The following is a 16,703-nucleotide window of genomic DNA, read 5'->3' as shown; positions in this document are numbered from 1 at the left end:
TATTTTTTCTAAAGATAAGGGGATGAAATTAGTTTTTTTAATTGATCCCCTCAATTATTATATTTAAAAAACGGACAAATTGACCCTGTTATGAGCGGTCAAGAGAGTTGTTTAGAAAACCGTGAGTTTTTTTAGCAAAATGAGGAACAACCTCGAGTTTAGAAAATATGTTAAAGGTATGTCAGAGTTTAGGCGTATTAAAAGACCTTTTTCAATATAATGTGTATAATGATAAATTAACCAGTAGCAATCATATGTGGCTCACATAATGAAATTATATCCTATTTTTCTTTGGTTAGTTATTTATACCATTTCTCTTGTTCTGTTTTATCTTGTAATAGATAAACGCTTTGTTAATAGAGGCTTAATAGTGTAATGAAAGATAGTGCAAACATTAATTAGACGATTTTAGAGATAATTGTGTCGTCCACATCGTTGTAATTAACAAAATTGCATTAAATATATATATTGTATATGTTGTGTTTTTAAGGTAAAGTAAAATGTTTTAATTTAGTATTTACTGATTATAAAGTGTTTCGTTCTTCGACCTCTTTCAGCAATTCGCAAGCAATTACCCTAGAGATTACATCAACTTCTGTTATACTTTTGTTGAGTAATTCGCATCAATTTCTATATTCCAGAATTTACAAGGAATTCAAAAATCAACCAAGCTTTCGTATATTACAGGTAATTTTATTCATTTGTTAATGCTTACAAAGCTTTTTAACAGAAACTTTTTTTTCCTGAAATTTAAGGTAAAAAAACAAAAACAGTTTTAATGTGGTAGAAAGACTATTACGATTAGATTTCCACACGATATTTCATGTAGTATAATCATTATCATGTAAAATAATAAGTAAACATTTTATTTTAAATAATTGACAAAAAAAAGTAAAGATTAAAAGCTTGGTACGAGACAGTACAGAGCACACCATCTAGCGGAATAACAGTGAACTTCAAAGTTGTACAGTTTCTAATTCTGCCACTAGAATGTGCGGGCATGTCAATTTTTCAATTTTCAATAAATAATCACGACAATATGAAACCTATTCGTTGAAGTGTTTCAAATATGTTTTCTTTTCTGTTTTTTCGTGCAAATTAGATATCTAGTCTAGTGTAACATTCATCACCTCTCTCCCAAAGAATCATGATGTTGGATAATAGTAAGGGAAATGTGGTCGCTTGGACGGCCGTAGAACAATTATTCTCTAGGGTAGAGAGGAAACTGGAGTCACAGTAAAATAAGTAGTAACCAACGTCAAGAAGTACGCAGGTGTTCTTAACTTCCAAAGACACTACCTGCGAGAGAATAATGAAGCTAATATTCTACAAAAATAAGGAAACTATAAGTGCAAAATTAGTTGAAAAACAAGTAAGTTCCTAATTTTACATAAAATTGCATGTGCATGGATGGAACACCTCCATGTTCACTGGTTTACTGTACTCAATATTTCTTTGCAACATTAAATATAAATGATAAATCCCTTTTAGCTCCTACTTTTTACACTTCATTTTGCTCCCCTTTCTCTGCAGACTTTAAGTTTAATGATTTATTATTTCACAGAAAAATTAAAATGTTTAAAACAATTTTTTGCCTTAGGTATTTGATAAATTATCAGATTTTAGTTGTATAAATTGCCTCTAAGCAACTCGCCGGCAAACAATTACCCATGAGGTTACATTAACTTCTGATATACTTACATGGCATTCATTTCTATATTCCTCAATTTACAAGGAATTCAGAAAATCAACCAAGTGTTCGTGTATTACAGGTAATTTTATTCATTTGTTAATGCTTACAAAGCTTTTTAACAGAAAATCAAACTTTTTTTCCTTATATTAAAAAAAAAACCAGTTTATTATGGTAGAAAGACTATTACGATTAGATTTCCACACGATATTTCATGTAGAATAATCATTATCATGTAAAATAATAAGTAAAAATTTTATTTTAAATAATTGACAAAAAGAAAACTAAAGATTAAAGCTTGGTACAAAACAGTACAGAGCACACTATCTACCGGAGTAATAGTGAACTACAAAGTTATACAGTTTCTAATTCTGCCACTAGATTGTGCGGGCGTGTCAATTTTTCAATTTGCATTAAATAATCAATTGACAATATGAAATCTATTCGTTGAAGTGTTTCAAATATGTTTTCTTTTCTATTTTTTCAGGCAATTTAGATTGGTTCATTGTAGCTTGAGAAAAATCCTTAAAGGGGTTTAATCTTCGATTCCATGTCACATGTTTGTCTTCTGTAATCCAAGATCTACATTTTGAGTTTTTCTCTCAAACAAATTGATGGCCTATATTTCTAGGTGAGTGTACATTGCATTATTAAATTGTTAGGTAATATATACCATTACTTAAACCTTAGTAGTGATTATATTTTTCAAATACATTTTAATACACCAACTAATACGTTAATTACCATTTTATTTATTAAATCTTTGAAACGAAAATGTTTCTATACATTTAGACATTTCTTGTTATAAAAGTGTAAGTTTCATCCATACGTCATTCATGACTTAGTTAGTAAATTATCTGTTCATGTAAAATAAACTATTTTTCCAACAAATCGATCCTATCAGTAACAATTTTAGGTAAATAAATACATTTCTATTTGTCAGTTAAATTATTAATGATTTGACAATTAATACCACTTTCACTCGCTGTCTTCAAGTGGTCAATATTTATTTCGTAAATGCATTCAATATTTCTTATAAAAAGTATATGAATAACAAAATATATAAAAAGGTCATGTTCTGCAATAGTAGCTAATTTCTTGTTTAATACGATGATTTAAAAGTAAAAATAAAAAATTATAAGAAACATTTTGATTCAATTAATCACTAAACTGGTACCTTTAAAAAAAATCAAAATCCTAATTATCTAGTTCGTTAAGTTTGAATAAAATACTTTCAAATTCCATTTTGTATTTCAGTCTAACTAACGTTTGTTTGACTCACTATGTTTCAGCTTAAACCAGGAAGTTGAGGAGGTAGCAATTCCATCCAAGTAATACCTATTATGAAGTTGCTATAGTTTCACCAGAAGAAGGGTAATGTACCATTTTATTAGGTTTAGGTTGAAAGAAATTGCAATGCTTTGTGTTTTTTATCAATTTATTATTTAAAAATATTTTTTATAAACTGTAATTTTTAAAAATTAAAAGATAAATTAGAAAGTTGGTATTAGTTTGAAAATCGTCCACTATGCAGTACTGGGATACGTCATAGGGCGCCACTTATCACACAGGTATAAAAATAGTTCCAGAAATAGCCACCAGGTGTAGCAGTGCTGTAACCTTCCACTATATATACGTGAACAGCACAAATTCTCGTCAGTATGACTTGAGTAATGCAGGTGGCTAGGTCGCTCCAAACATATCTTATCCAGTCTAGTCTAACATTCATCACCTCTCTCCCAAAGAATCATGATGTTGGGTAATAGTAATGGATATGTCGCTTGGACGGTGGGAGAACAACTATTCTCTAGGTTAGAGAGGTAAACTGGAGTCACAGTGAAATAAGTAGTAACCAACATCAAGAAGTACGCAGTTATTCTTAATTAAGTAAGTTCTTAATTTTACGTAAAAATTGCATGTGCATGGCTGGAACACCTCCTAGTTCACTGGTTTACTGTACTCAATATTTCTTTGCAATATAATATTTTTATAAATGATAAATCCCTTTTAGCTCCTACTTTTTACTCTTCATTTTGCTCCCCTTCCTCTGCAGTCTTTAAGATTAATAAAGTAGTTCACAGAAAAATTAAGATGTTTAAAACAATTTTTCCCCATAGGTATTTGATAAATAATCAGATTTCAGTTCTATAAATCCTAAGTTAAAGTTTTAAATTAAAGTAAGTTAATGTAAGTTTGCTTCAAAAAAAGGTTTAGTTCAACAATAAAATGCTGTAACATTACCTCAGGATTGCTTGTTAATTTGCTTGCTGAAATTTTCATTAATACGAGTAAGACGATGTTGTCAGAATAAAGAAAAATCTTTTAGTAACTATCTTTATTTATTATATATGTTTTTACATAGATATAACATTTATTTAACCTCGTATTTAATAATTTAACCTTTATTGTATGAAATAGTTGTTAAAAAACTTGTATAAGTGAAGAAATGTTGGATAACCTGACCGTAACCTTCCTGCATGCAGAGAGATGTGCACTCGACAAAGGTTCTAGTTGTTACGAGTGTTTATTTAAAAAATGTTTATTTCACTTAAAAGAGTGCAGTAAGCTGCTATTATATGAATTAAATTCATATAATTACTAACACTCAGTTTTACTTTCTTGCATTTTCTTTCTAAAAATTGATCTATTTTTATTTAAACGTATAGAAAATTAACATTGATTTTCAAGGAAGTTGAGTTTGATTTGTAGGAAGATTCAGTAGACGAACAGTCTATCTCATTGTATAATGTTATTTTTCAGAGTTGAAACAGGCGAACCTGGAGTGCTTCCTGCCAAACAGTGTCATCGAATTAAGCCAAAATGAAAAAGACGTTGGAAAACACCTATCCAACTGCAATTCTTTATTATTTAGTCGATTATTTGTAAAAAAAAAAATATATTTGAAGTTTGAAAATGTAATGTAAATTTTAACTTTGATATGTAGGTAATTTTAAGAATCATTTCCTAAAAGATGTAATTGAATTTAAAAATGTTTTTGTATAAGGAAAGAAAAAAATGTATAATTGGTAGCAAAATAAAGAATTATCTATAAATGATTAAAAAAGTCATTATGTATTTTCTCTTTTCCCATAGTCTTGTTATTTTTATTATATTTGCAAAGTTACAATTAAAAACAAAGTCAGAAAAGACTAAAAATGATAAGAAGCAAATTAAAGTAATGTAAAACTAAAAATTCCGTTTACATTAAACAAAAAAATAAAATAAAGTAATAGTAGTACGAAAAAATGGCGTCAGAGAGCGTTAAAAAGCAGTAAAAGAAAAAAAAAGTTAAAAAAATTGCATCAGAAAGAGGTAAAACAGAAAAAAGGAAATTTAGTTCACATGTTTGCCACCAGGTTGCAGCACTTACTGGACTTGTTTACTATGTAAACAAAATTTAGTTCACATGTTTGCCACCAGGTTGCAGCACTTACTGGACTTGTTTACTATTTAAACAAAATTTAGTTCACATGTTTGCCACCAGGTAGCATTTAAACTGTTTATATACAACTGTCAAACAAGATGTCTCCTCAGTACGACTGCAGAGTCGTACTCGTGAGGAGGGAGCTATGTCGCTCATCGCTCCAAAAATATCTAATCCAGTCAAAACACCTCTCTCTACATAAACAATCTTTGATAATATGTCATGGTTAATGGTTAGGGAGATGCGTTCACCTCGACGGTCGGAAGGCAAATATTCGCCCCACCCGGCCCGGCCCGCGCTGCGAACTTTCTTATATACCCTCTAGATGGCGTCATATCACCATGACAACGGGCTCCCCCCTACTAATATTAGTTCCACAAGCTGTCACTAGATCGCTCGTGCTGTCTGTTTTACCTCTCTTAGCCTTCCTTGCACACTCTCTAGACTTTGGCAGCCATTGTTGTAACCTTGCTATCTTCTCACACACTCTCTAGACTCTGGCGGCCATGTTTAACCTTCCCTTTCGGTTTTCCTTTTTGTTTCTAAAACTCTCTAGACTGTGTAACCTTCCTTTTAGGTTTCCTGTTTTATTTTTTCGTGCTTTCTTCAATATTTTGCAAGTTGAATACAATATTATTAATTTTTTTTTAGTCTTAAGTTTTTTTATAAGAAAGATTAAAAGGAAAACATAAATAAAATCATTTTTTAATGACTGTTTTTTTCAGCAACAAAATAATTCGTTTTTAACATGCAATTTTTAATTGAGATAAAAACATGCATATTACGTACAATAATTACATACTTTTTTTGTTTATAGATTCCTAACTAATGTTTGTTGATGCATTCACATTGGATTGATGTTTTACGTCTTTTTCACTTGGGCTTCCATTGATGAACAGTTTTGCAGGCAGTACTCCGGTATCAACAGTATTAATTCTGAAAATCAACATTATTTATTGTAATTAAAATGTTTACTGTGTTTTACCTAGCAATAAGATCGAGAAAAAAACTCTAATAATTTATGTATATTATAAAAATTAAATAAACAATACTGTGATTAAACTAAAGAATTGATCATTTCTTAAAAACCTGTATCTTGTCATTAGACGTTTATCTGTTTAATCTTAATACTTTTCATTCAAAATCAATATTTTTTCCCATAAAATTAAAGTAAAAAAAGTTTAGCGGATTAAAATGGTGTAACTTGGCTGGAAAATGTTATAGAATTCTCATGAACAATGACCACTACATTGGTCAATCAAATTAATACTTTTCTAAACAAGTCTTTACACGGGTAACTCACCAGTCCTCTGTAGGACCACTTTACGCTCGCATTTAACCATGTTGGTGACAAGATCAAATGAGGGGTTTATTGAGTTTAATACTAACAATTGTTACAACAAAATTGTTACAACTACTATTAAGCCTCAACATTAAGCCATATAAATAAAACAAATATTACTAAGTTAAAAGGAGTTAAAGAGTTAAGTTAAACAAAACATCTACCTTTAATAGTAATTCCCCACTAAACACTGATCTACATTGCGATCATACATTGTGCTTACATTTCTGATTAAAACTGTTGCAGAAATTTTAATTTCTTTTTTTGAATGTGTTTAATTTTGACGTGATTCTTTTATTTGTGATATTTATATAATACTAGCAGAATTAAGCTAAAATAACTTATATTTACTGAATATTGGTTTCTCACTAATGTCATAAAGTTCACAGGAAGTTTCTGCTACATTTTCAACGGAATGTTATTGGTTTTAACAGAGTAAAAAACTAGAAAAGAGCATGCTCATGCTGTCTAGCGGCAAAAGCTTGAACTGCAACTTCATTAATAGTTCTAGCATGTGTCGCTAGATAGCACTTACACTCTTTTTCTTTGCAGTTTTAACGCTTTTATTTCCAATAAGTAACTGGTCTTATGTACGTTAGATTTAGAAGTAACTTAGTATCCATACAACCTGTGGTCAGTTTTAATTACAAGTAGTTTAATTACAAGTAGTAGTGCCCAGCCTTAACTTTAATTTTCTGTAAAAATGTCTGATTTGGTCTTGTTTGTGTTTTCATTACAACAATTGGAAGAAATTCATGTATTTACCTACTTTTCAACCATACATATATTTAAATCATATTAAATAAACACAAATTAAAAAAAAATATGTCAATACAAAAATTACAAAGTTCGTAAAGATGTATAAGAAGGCATTTTTAGAAAATGATCTTTTAATTATTAAGAACAATTTAATAAAAGCAATATAGTCATAAGCGTCTTTTATTTCATCTCTCCTTGTCATGCCTAGTAAACAAATTTATTAAGAAATATATACTACATTATCGACAAATCTAAAACAATTACAGGAATTTTAACTATACTCAACCGTTACGCCAAAGATACTAGGCTTATGATTTGTGTAATTTAGTGTTCGCACGATAAAGCTCTTTGGAGAGCAGAGTTAGCCCTAGCAAAATGGTGGAAACTAAGCAACAATGCATTTTACTATATAATTACCACTTACAAAGCCACGCTTTTGACCACTAGACCAACACCCTGGCACGATCATTGTCATCATTGTCCCCTGTAATTTCATTCACCCGGTAATCATTGACAAAACCAGTGGTCCTTATGGAACCCCAATCGGGGTTTTGACCGTAACTCCGCCAAAAATGAAGATACAGCATCAGGGGTGGAAAATTTGAAAACTAAACAAAAAAAAACATATAGTTTACTTCATGAGTTCTTTCGAAACTCCGTTTTCCAAAAATGTTATTAACGATTGGTGCGTTTTAAATGGATCACCCTGTATATGATTAAATAGACAATCCGGTTTAATCAATTAATTTGTCACGAAAATACAAGATCATTTTTATGCAGTTTTAATCTTAATACTTTTCATTCAAATTAAATATTCTTTCCCATAAAATTAAACTACAAAAAGTTTAGGGGGATTAAAATGGTTTTAATTGGTTGAAAAATGTTATAGAATTCTCATGAACAATGACCTCTATATTGATCAATCAAATTAAAACTTTTCTAAATGGAATGAATTAATTTATCTAAAAAAAATTGGGTACCTGAAAGAACAGCCTCACAAGGTAGCACGTGGGTAAATTCTCCAGGGATGTAGAAATGAATGAGACTCACCTCAACACATTTACGAAAGCACAGCTGGATGTACAGAACTGTTCTCCAAGGGTAACTGCACGCCAACTATTGGCCGAAAGGTCGAGAAACGATGCGCTGTAATAAAGAAAAATAAATAAATTAAAAACCATGGTACTTTCATTTACTTTTCAATAAATAGGTCTTCAATTTTATAATGGAACTATTTTTGTCTGCAATTTGGATACTGATGTTACTGAAGTTGACTTTCCAACGTAATGTTGGGCACAAAATTGTTAATCTACTATTAAGCCTCAACGGTGGGACAAAATACAACTTTTAAACAAACATTAAGCATTTAGAAGAAAAGAACCGCAGCAAGAGAGATTTTAATAGAGTTAGCTTCATAATTAAATTAGGTAATGAATACATAAAAGACATAATTAATATACTACATATTTTAACTTTTTTAAAAACGTTTTTACCCATGGTACTGAATAAATTGAATCTACATCTTCTGAGTTCTGAGAAGTAAACAATAATATTGATTTGTTTACAAATATGTTTAATGGTTAACATTAATATAGTAAAAAATTCAAACAATATAAATAATGTTTGGCACAACCTTTCAAAACAATATTAAGCCTCTAATAACAATGCGCCTTTGGGCTTGGATAATTCATTTCTTGAAATTGAATATTGCAATAAATGTGTTAAATTAATTTAGCTTTATATCAAACATGCAGCCACAACAAAATTAATTTAAGTATACATTATAATATATAAAGGTGTTTCCTTGAATGTACAGAATAAATTAAAGATTAATCAATAAGCAAAAGCATCCTTTAATGTACTGATGATTGTGTCTAAACAAGTAAGAAAAGCAAATAAAAGAACAAGCTTAATTCTTATTTGAAATAAGCACTTTTATTAACGAGGTACTGAACTGGGAAAACTTGTAAAGAAGAATAGGTGTAAGTTGATACTGATTCAAACAAAAAGTTGATTAATTCAACTTGTGACCATTTAAAACATTAATCAGACAAAAAGGTTGTCTGTACGAACAATTCAAAAATCATTGACTAATTTATTTTTTGCGTTCATTTTGTTAACTGATATATGTATTCTAACTATATTAATTAGCGGCGAATGAACTGCGTGAATATATACATAAAATAAAGAATACTTAATACCTGAGTTAAGAAATAAAAAACACTTTCTTCCTTTACAAAGAAAATTTTGGTGACATCTAAGTTACAACGATTCCACATTATTTAAGAAGACTGGTTAGATCTCTTCACTAGCCGGGAAAAATAGTGCCGAAGTTGAAAAAGTGGCGATGATTGTAAAGAAATACTAAACCAAATGGGTCAAATTTTAGAATTCGTACGATTGTTATTTAGATGGAGGAATTCATCACTTGTTAGATGAAATTTGGGAAAATAGCATGTTTTTATAAAGTGAATATGTCACTAACGAACTTTATATAGTAAATATTCTGCTGTAATTTTGTATTCCTGCAAATCATCGAAACTCGAAATCAGTAACCTCAACAAATCCGCAGTTAGAAATATGTCGTTTTACTTACCCTCTTAAATTTTAATTACTTCCATAAGTTTCACAAAAGGTCGCAAGTTTCAATCCCTTTTAATATTTTTAACCATTATGAAGGTAGACTGATACAAAATAAAATTAATAAGCTTTCATTAATTTTTATCTGTTTTCGCAGGCATATTTATGGTATCCCAGATCTGTATCGAACTTCCATAAAACACTGGAGTTTAATCATTTTGTTTAGGAGTTCTCAACTTCGTTTACATACGTACCGTATCGCACTACACTATGTAACCTCCAGGTAAGGTTACATGATCTATATACATATGTTATTATAAAGTTTATTGAATCGTAAAATATTGTGTGAAACTATTAAAAAAAAAATTAATGAAAACTAATACTTTTTTAAGGGTTCTTAAATTTAGTGTATTAATAATGTTTTAGAATTGTTAAGTTGGAGTTATATTTTACTTTGGTCGGGGGACGCAAATTTAAGTAGCTAAGATGGAATCATACTTATTGTATTTGCATTGAGTGGTAATTATTTTTAAATAATATTACATTATTCCACAATGTTAATAAAGTAACAAACTAGTGAAAAAATACACACATAGAAATGCTTTTTAGTTGATTCACTTTATTTTTATAGACCTTTAAACCTTTAACTTTACTACCAACAAATATCATTTATCTTGGATTCTTAGTTATTTACTTCTTAATGAAGTCAGAATTTTTTTTTGTACACTGTGTTAATGACTAATACTTTTTTTCGAGTCACATAATTGTAATTAAGGCAGAGTTTCAAATAAGGATTTGAGTTTAATATTATATTTGGTCTTCGAGTTGCATATCGATTTAAGAAGTTATCGATGTGAGATTGCAAATATTCTTTCATAGTGCTTTTACTAGCGAGGTTTCATTGTTACTTACTCATAAATTTATCTTATTCAATTTTCCGTGAATTAAGTAGTGGTTTCCGCAAATATTAGTGGAAGTGCTGTTACTGCTTGTTGCTTAATGTAAATGTTCATTTGTTGCGGTACAATTTTCCCCTTTCTACGATGCAAGCATTTTTGAAGGGGCGTACTACAAAAAAAGTATCACAAAAAGATGATAATAGTACAGCGGGTAGAAGTGGGTCGTCACTAAAAAACTCGAAAAAACCCACTCCCTGGGTAGAAAAATACAGACCGAAGCGCATAGATGATGTCGTTGAGCAGAAAGAAATTGTCAACGTGCTTCGTGAATGTCTTACTGGAGCAGATATTCCTCATATGTTATTTTATGGACCTCCAGGAACCGGTAAGACGAGTACTATAATGGCAGCTGCTAGGCAGCTGTTTGGAGATCTTTATAAAGAAAGAATACTAGAACTAAATGCTTCCGATGATAGAGGTATTCAGGTAAGTTTTAAAATTCTAAATTTTTTTCTTTATGCTTACTTATTAATTTCTAACTGCCTAATCTGTCATTAGGTAATCAGAGAGAAAGTAAAAAATTTTGCTAGATTAAGTGCGACCAGTGGGTTTAAACGTGCTGATGGAACTTCATGTCCTTCTTTGAAAATTGTCATTTTGGATGAGGCAGATTCTATGACAAACGCAGCCCAGTCAGCTTTAAGGCGTACAATGGAAAAGGAAACAAAAACTACTAGATTTTGTCTTATTTGCAACTATATCAGTTGTATAATACCGCCCATAACATCGAGATGTGCGAAGTTTAGGTGTTTCTTTTTCTTCCTTTTGATTCTCCATTACTTTTAATATTTAAAAAATTACTAATTATGGACTTCTTTATAGATTTAAACCTTTAGGTGAAGGCATGGTTCGTCTAAGATTGGAAATGATATGTAAAGAAGAAAATGTGTCTTTCACTCCAGAAGCTGTAGCCACCTTAGTTGACACGTCAGGTGGTGATTTGAGGCGAGCAATTACATGTTTACAGTCTTGTGCTCGACTGAAAGGGGCCGATAAGAACATAGAAGCGGTAGATGTAGCCGAAATGACTGGTACAGTTCCTCTTAAATGGATTGAACAGTTTGTTGAATCATCTCGATCAAATGACTATAAAAGCATTGAACATATAGTGGATCAAATATTATACGAAGCATATCCAGTGTTACAAGTTATTAATCAAGTATGTATTCAAATTTTGTATTTTATTATTAAATTGTCGCTTTAGTTTGTTAGCCTGTGAAAAAGTACCTTGTTTTCTTGCTTACAGGTGCATGAATATATAATGAAATCGGAAAGCACAGACGATCTTGCTAAAGCTCATATATGTGAAAAATTGGCAGTGAGCAATTGGCAACTGCAAGAAGGGGCATCAGAATATATACAACTAATTGATGTAGCGTGTTCAATGGCAAAAATTTTCCAGCAAAATTCCCATCGATCTTAAACACAATCAATTTGAGTTCTTGTATTTTTAAGAGTGGTTTTTTATATTTTAAATAAACAATTTTTAAGTAACAATTTTGTGAGTTTTATTCTTTTTCTTTTTTAAAAAAAACAAAAGTCCTTATTTCTTTCTAAGAAAACTAGTTTATTATTGGATGAAAAGGACAAAACTAATATTTATGAGGAGGAAATTCCTTAAAACGTTTTAGCTGAAAAAACGAGAAAAATCTGAGAGCTACAGCAGGATTCGAACCTATTTAGAATCCAGTATTCGCTAACCACTGAGCTAATTCCTTCTCGAAAGTTTATTTATTGCGTAAATTTCTGTGAAGGTGAATTCTGAAGTGTACATTGTTGTTATTGTTTTACATACTTGTACATCATAATTAAATTTCCGAATATTACGAAATACTTAAAAACTCATAAACCAACCAAAAAATAAATACTTTTTTAAGATAGGGATCAAGGTGGGCTCCATATTTTTAACAAAATTGGGTTTCCTGGACCATGACCTGAGAAAGTTATATGCCAAAATCTTTTGTTGAAATGTAACAATAGATCCTGAAAATAGATACCAAAAAAAAAGTGTTTAATTAGCTTCTGAAAGGATCATTAAGAATTGAAGATAAACTAGACCCAGAGAAAGATGAGTTTTATGGAAAGGTTGGAAGGATATATGAATCGTTCACTGCACAAGCGATTATCTCTACTTTTTGAAATCACTTAAAATTAAGTGTCAAAAGCACTTGGTTGTCATAGCTTTTTACATTTATAATAAACCCAAATAATTACAAACGATAAAATTTTTTTGGGCCATGGAATAATGAATAATTTCTTTCATAAACTAATTAGTTAACTTCTTGCTCAAATGAAAATTGTTGCAATAATTCAACTCAAATTCCGTAGCTGGCGGTTAATTTACATTAAAAATAACAATGAACATTTCATTGCTTTACTCCACTTTTTGTTATAAGGAGTTAATCGAGTTTTGCAGTGAACACCTTATAGGTGCTATACGACCATTAGTCTGGATGATTTAATGCCAAGATGGAGTAAACCTATGTCAGCACCTCTCTCGCTCTCTATGTATAGCAAGATAGTTTTCATGAGTACTCAAATATTCGCGGTTTCAGATTACTGAGCTTTGCAGGGCACAGGAATTACGATGTTACTAAAGACTTAAGGTATGCGTTATTTTATTGAATCTATGAGGCATACGTATGGCACTTAGAGAAGTAAGGCTGCAGACGATAAATCAAATCGACCACATACTGATTAGATACTCTGCCTGCATCTAACCTATGTATTAGAAATTAAAAAATTCCGAAGGGGCAACGTGAATAATGACCACCATTTAGTGATTGTTCTCAGCGTACAGATAGCTTAGTTGTAGAAAATGAAATAACGAAAAGAATAAATGATCAGAAAAATGTATGATATTGTTGGAGGCTAAGGTCCGTGATGGATGTAGTATATTGGAAGTGGTAAGTAAGAAAAGTGGTAACAAAAACTAAAAACGATTTATTTTACACATTTTCCATTTCTTTGATGCAATAACAATATTTAAAAAAAAAAAAGTGGAATTACTTTTACTCGCTGAGATTACAAGTACCATGTTCTTTTAAGAATCTCTAGAATTAAATACATTTTTACATATGTTAATATAAAGGAAAGTTTTACATCTCGCTTAGATCTATTTTGTTACCCTGAAAAAAAAAAATAATAATAATGTAATCTTTAAAAATGAAACAACAATGGATTATAAAATTCAATCAATAACTTATTTCTTTTCTAATCCGAATGATTTGCAAGATATTCGCAATATGATTGCAATAGTTATTCAGATGAGTTCAAAACTAACGTTTTCATCTCTAATCGATGATAACCTCCCAAATGTATTATTCAGAAATAAGGAAATAATCACTGTTCAAATAAGTGTTTCTAACCAGTCAAATAGTCACCTAGAGATGTTACTTTATTCCACACTTTATGAAATCTGCAATAATAAAATTCTACAAAATGAAGGTACCTTTCCCCTACAGATGACTCAGAGCACTTATGAAATAGTTTGGCATAATTTATTTTTTTCATTAACTTTTAATCTTTCTGACATTTAGAAAGTTTAAGGTGAGGATAAACATCTTCACTAGGAATAAACATAATTGATTACCTTCAGACTTTAAACTTAAGGCAGCTTAAGGTTTAATGTAGATGGTAAGTTCACAGTAACAGAAATCCAGAAAAAAAAAAATACACAGCAATCCACCTCTTAGCAGTGAAGATAAATGAGCGAGTACTGCGGGCAAAAAGAATAGCAAGATCGCGCAAATCTAGAGGCTTCTCGCGAATTAACGTAAAGAAACTTTTTAGACGTTAAGTTCCAGTTAACAAATCTTTACGGTAGATACATGTACTCATACCGGATTTAGATCTTCTTGACCCATAGAAGACTTTAGCTAATTCTTTGAGGACTGTCCTGAGGGCATCACAGCCTAATAATCTGACATCCACGGTAAGGTTTAGGTGGATCATCATTAAACACTCACTCACATTTACATTTACCACCCTAGACAGTAACTGTTACTTTGTGTAGACACAATCATTCACTTTAAGGTTACGATGGATTATCTTTATGAATGATAAATTCACATTAATATTCTGACAAATTTAAATTTCAGAAAATGGATTAAATCTAACTGTTAGATCCGTTATGCTGGATTTTCTAGTCACTCTTCTTTTGTTCGGAATTTAATAACCCGAAAGCTTCAAGTCCATTTGTGCCTACTAAATGAACTGCTTTTTTAATTTTCCTTAGACAATTTAACTTATTACTCGATTACCTTCTTTCAGTATGGCGAATAATTCTCAAACAAAACTTCTAAAGTCTATAGAATTCAAACTCAGATTTAAAAAAACTTTTTCAAGCATTATTAGAAAAAACTTAGATAAAAAACGTTATCTTAATTTAATCAAATACATTTTAACGGATACTTTTACGAGTAGTGTCAAAACTGATTAGGAAGTAGCAAGGACAAGAAACATTCAAAGACCGTCATAATTAACAAAGGACCTTCTAAGCAAAAAGTTGAGGTTAAATTTTGTGCAATCCAATAAACTATAAAATAGAATTCTTAACAGAATTAAGATTTCAGATCAAGAGAATTCCGCTACTGAAAAATTAGGTACTTACCCATTCATTAGCCATCATCAATATTGTGGTGTTCTTTAACTTGGGTCCTATTAATGGGTTCATTTGCGCCATATACGCACACAGCCAACTAAAATATAATGACTCCCTGTTATTATTCTTCAGGCACTAGTTCAGGATTGTTTTCAAATCCGAAACAATGAGATTCGGTTGAAAGTAGGGATAACCAATTTTTTCAAATGAATTACATCAATCAATTAAAATACTTACAATAACCATGAGGTTGCAGCTGTTAAAATAAGCGACAATTGTATCAGCCTAGAACAAAATATCAATTATTAATTTGACTGTTCTGCAATGTTTGAAACACAAATTGAAAAACAATTTACCCTCTATTTGTTCCTTTAGGTAAAAATATTGGTAAAACGATTCCAATAACTGCCCAAAACGCAGTTATAAGGGCACAAGGTAAAAATGAAAAGCCCATGTTTCAACAGCAAAACACTACCAAGAAAGTGGGATGGGCCGTCTTAGTAAACAGCTGTATGTACAAAATACGCAGGGCAGCCACAACAAAAACGAAATCGAAATAATTCATGGATCATAACACTGCCATTAATTAATACATTAAAAAATGCAATTAATTTTTTAAGAATAGTCATTTAAAATAATACAATTAATTTTATATGTAAAAAATTACTGTTTGTTTATTATTAAAAATTTGATTACTTTGATTAGTAAACAGAATTTGATTTTCTTTTTTAAGTACAGTTGTAAAGTTCGGATTTTACCAGTAAAATAATTGTAAATAAGTTTTTTGTCAGTATAAAGCCAGTTATCTATCTATTCAAATACTTAATAATAAAAATGACAGAAAAGATTAGGAACCTTTAGCATATTCCTCTTAAATTATTAACTTTTGTATTACAAAATAAAGTAAACTTAGCACCTATTTCTTAAAATTCTCTCGCCATCCTGTAAATATGTTTTAGTTTTGGATTACCTCAAAACCCTTTTATCTTCCAATTTACTTTAGTTAGATCAAATTGAAGCTGATTACCTCCGAGAACACTTGTTTCTAGGTCATTTAAAGAAACTGAGGCCGACAGAAATATTTATTTTCGTCTTTTGTATGAGACTTTATGTATGAAAACCATCTGATGTGATCACATCCTCTTTGCTTTCCTCTTTCTTTGACATCTGGTTTTATTGAATCACAGAATATTTTAAAATATTTGCAGTCAGCAATATTATGAAAATTCTCTGTATTAAAATTAATTCTATTGAAGGAAGCGTGTCATCACAGCTCTCTCAATTTATTGATAAAATATTAAAATGCATATATGCCAGTAGAACAAAAAAAATATCACTTGAAGAAG

The 16,703-nt window shown here is 30.4% G+C and overlaps 2 protein-coding genes and 1 long non-coding RNA gene across 3 annotated transcripts; 1 reads left to right on the top strand and 2 right to left on the bottom strand.

The window, feature by feature from the left end:
* Nucleotides 1-4,255: 4,255 nt before the first annotated feature.
* On the bottom strand, nt 4,256-10,078 carry LOC141461282 (uncharacterized). Its single transcript, XR_012462716.1, has 4 exons — nt 9,812-10,078; nt 8,196-8,361; nt 7,640-7,823; nt 4,256-6,050 (listed from the first exon to the last, which is right to left on the bottom strand). It is a non-coding gene; the product is annotated as an uncharacterized lncRNA (long non-coding RNA).
* Nucleotides 10,079-10,670: 592 nt separating this feature from the next.
* On the top strand, nt 10,671-12,251 carry LOC141461263 (replication factor C subunit 4). The gene is made up of 4 exons (XM_074142139.1): nt 10,671-11,180; nt 11,253-11,500; nt 11,577-11,913; nt 12,001-12,251. Exons 1-4 carry the CDS (start codon nt 10,839-10,841, stop codon nt 12,175-12,177), a joined length of 1,104 nt encoding a protein of 367 aa, XP_073998240.1. The 5' UTR covers nt 10,671-10,838; the 3' UTR covers nt 12,178-12,251.
* Nucleotides 12,252-13,677: 1,426 nt separating this feature from the next.
* LOC141461264 (V-type proton ATPase subunit e-like) lies at nt 13,678-15,874 on the bottom strand. The gene is made up of 4 exons (XM_074142140.1): nt 15,714-15,874; nt 15,595-15,642; nt 15,367-15,454; nt 13,678-13,882 (listed from the first exon to the last, which is right to left on the bottom strand). Exons 1-4 carry the CDS (start codon nt 15,809-15,811, stop codon nt 13,853-13,855), a joined length of 264 nt encoding a protein of 87 aa, XP_073998241.1. The 5' UTR covers nt 15,812-15,874; the 3' UTR covers nt 13,678-13,852.
* Between the last annotated feature and the right edge of the window lie 829 nt (nt 15,875-16,703).

This window comes from Rhodnius prolixus, unplaced genomic scaffold (assembly GCF_049639745.1).
Source record: "Rhodnius prolixus isolate KJV_2025 unplaced genomic scaffold, Rpr scaffold_6, whole genome shotgun sequence".
NCBI classification, from domain to species: Eukaryota; Metazoa; Arthropoda; class Insecta; order Hemiptera; family Reduviidae; genus Rhodnius; species Rhodnius prolixus.
This window is presented reverse-complemented; position numbering and strand designations above follow the sequence as displayed.

Bases quoted from the DNA above. Each gene is read 5' to 3' on its own strand.
- LOC141461263 (XM_074142139.1), top strand. From the start codon at position 10,839: ATGCAAGCATTTTTGAAGGGGCGTACTACAAAAAAAGTATCACAAAAA. The intron at 11,501-11,576 runs GTGTTTCTTTTT...ACTTCTTTATAG, and splicing joins TCGAGATGTGCGAAGTTTAG to ATTTAAACCTTTAGGTGAAG. The intron at 11,914-12,000 runs GTATGTATTCAA...TCTTGCTTACAG, and splicing joins TGTTACAAGTTATTAATCAA to GTGCATGAATATATAATGAA.
- LOC141461264 (XM_074142140.1), bottom strand. From the start codon at position 15,811: ATGGGCTTTTCATTTTTACCTTGTGCCCTTATAACTGCGTTTTGGGCA. The intron at 15,643-15,713 runs GTAAATTGTTTT...ATTTTGTTCTAG, and splicing joins CCTAAAGGAACAAATAGAGG to GCTGATACAATTGTCGCTTA. The intron at 13,883-15,366 runs GTAAGTACCTAA...TTTTTTTTTCAG, and splicing joins TGATGATGGCTAATGAATGG to GGTAACAAAATAGATCTAAG.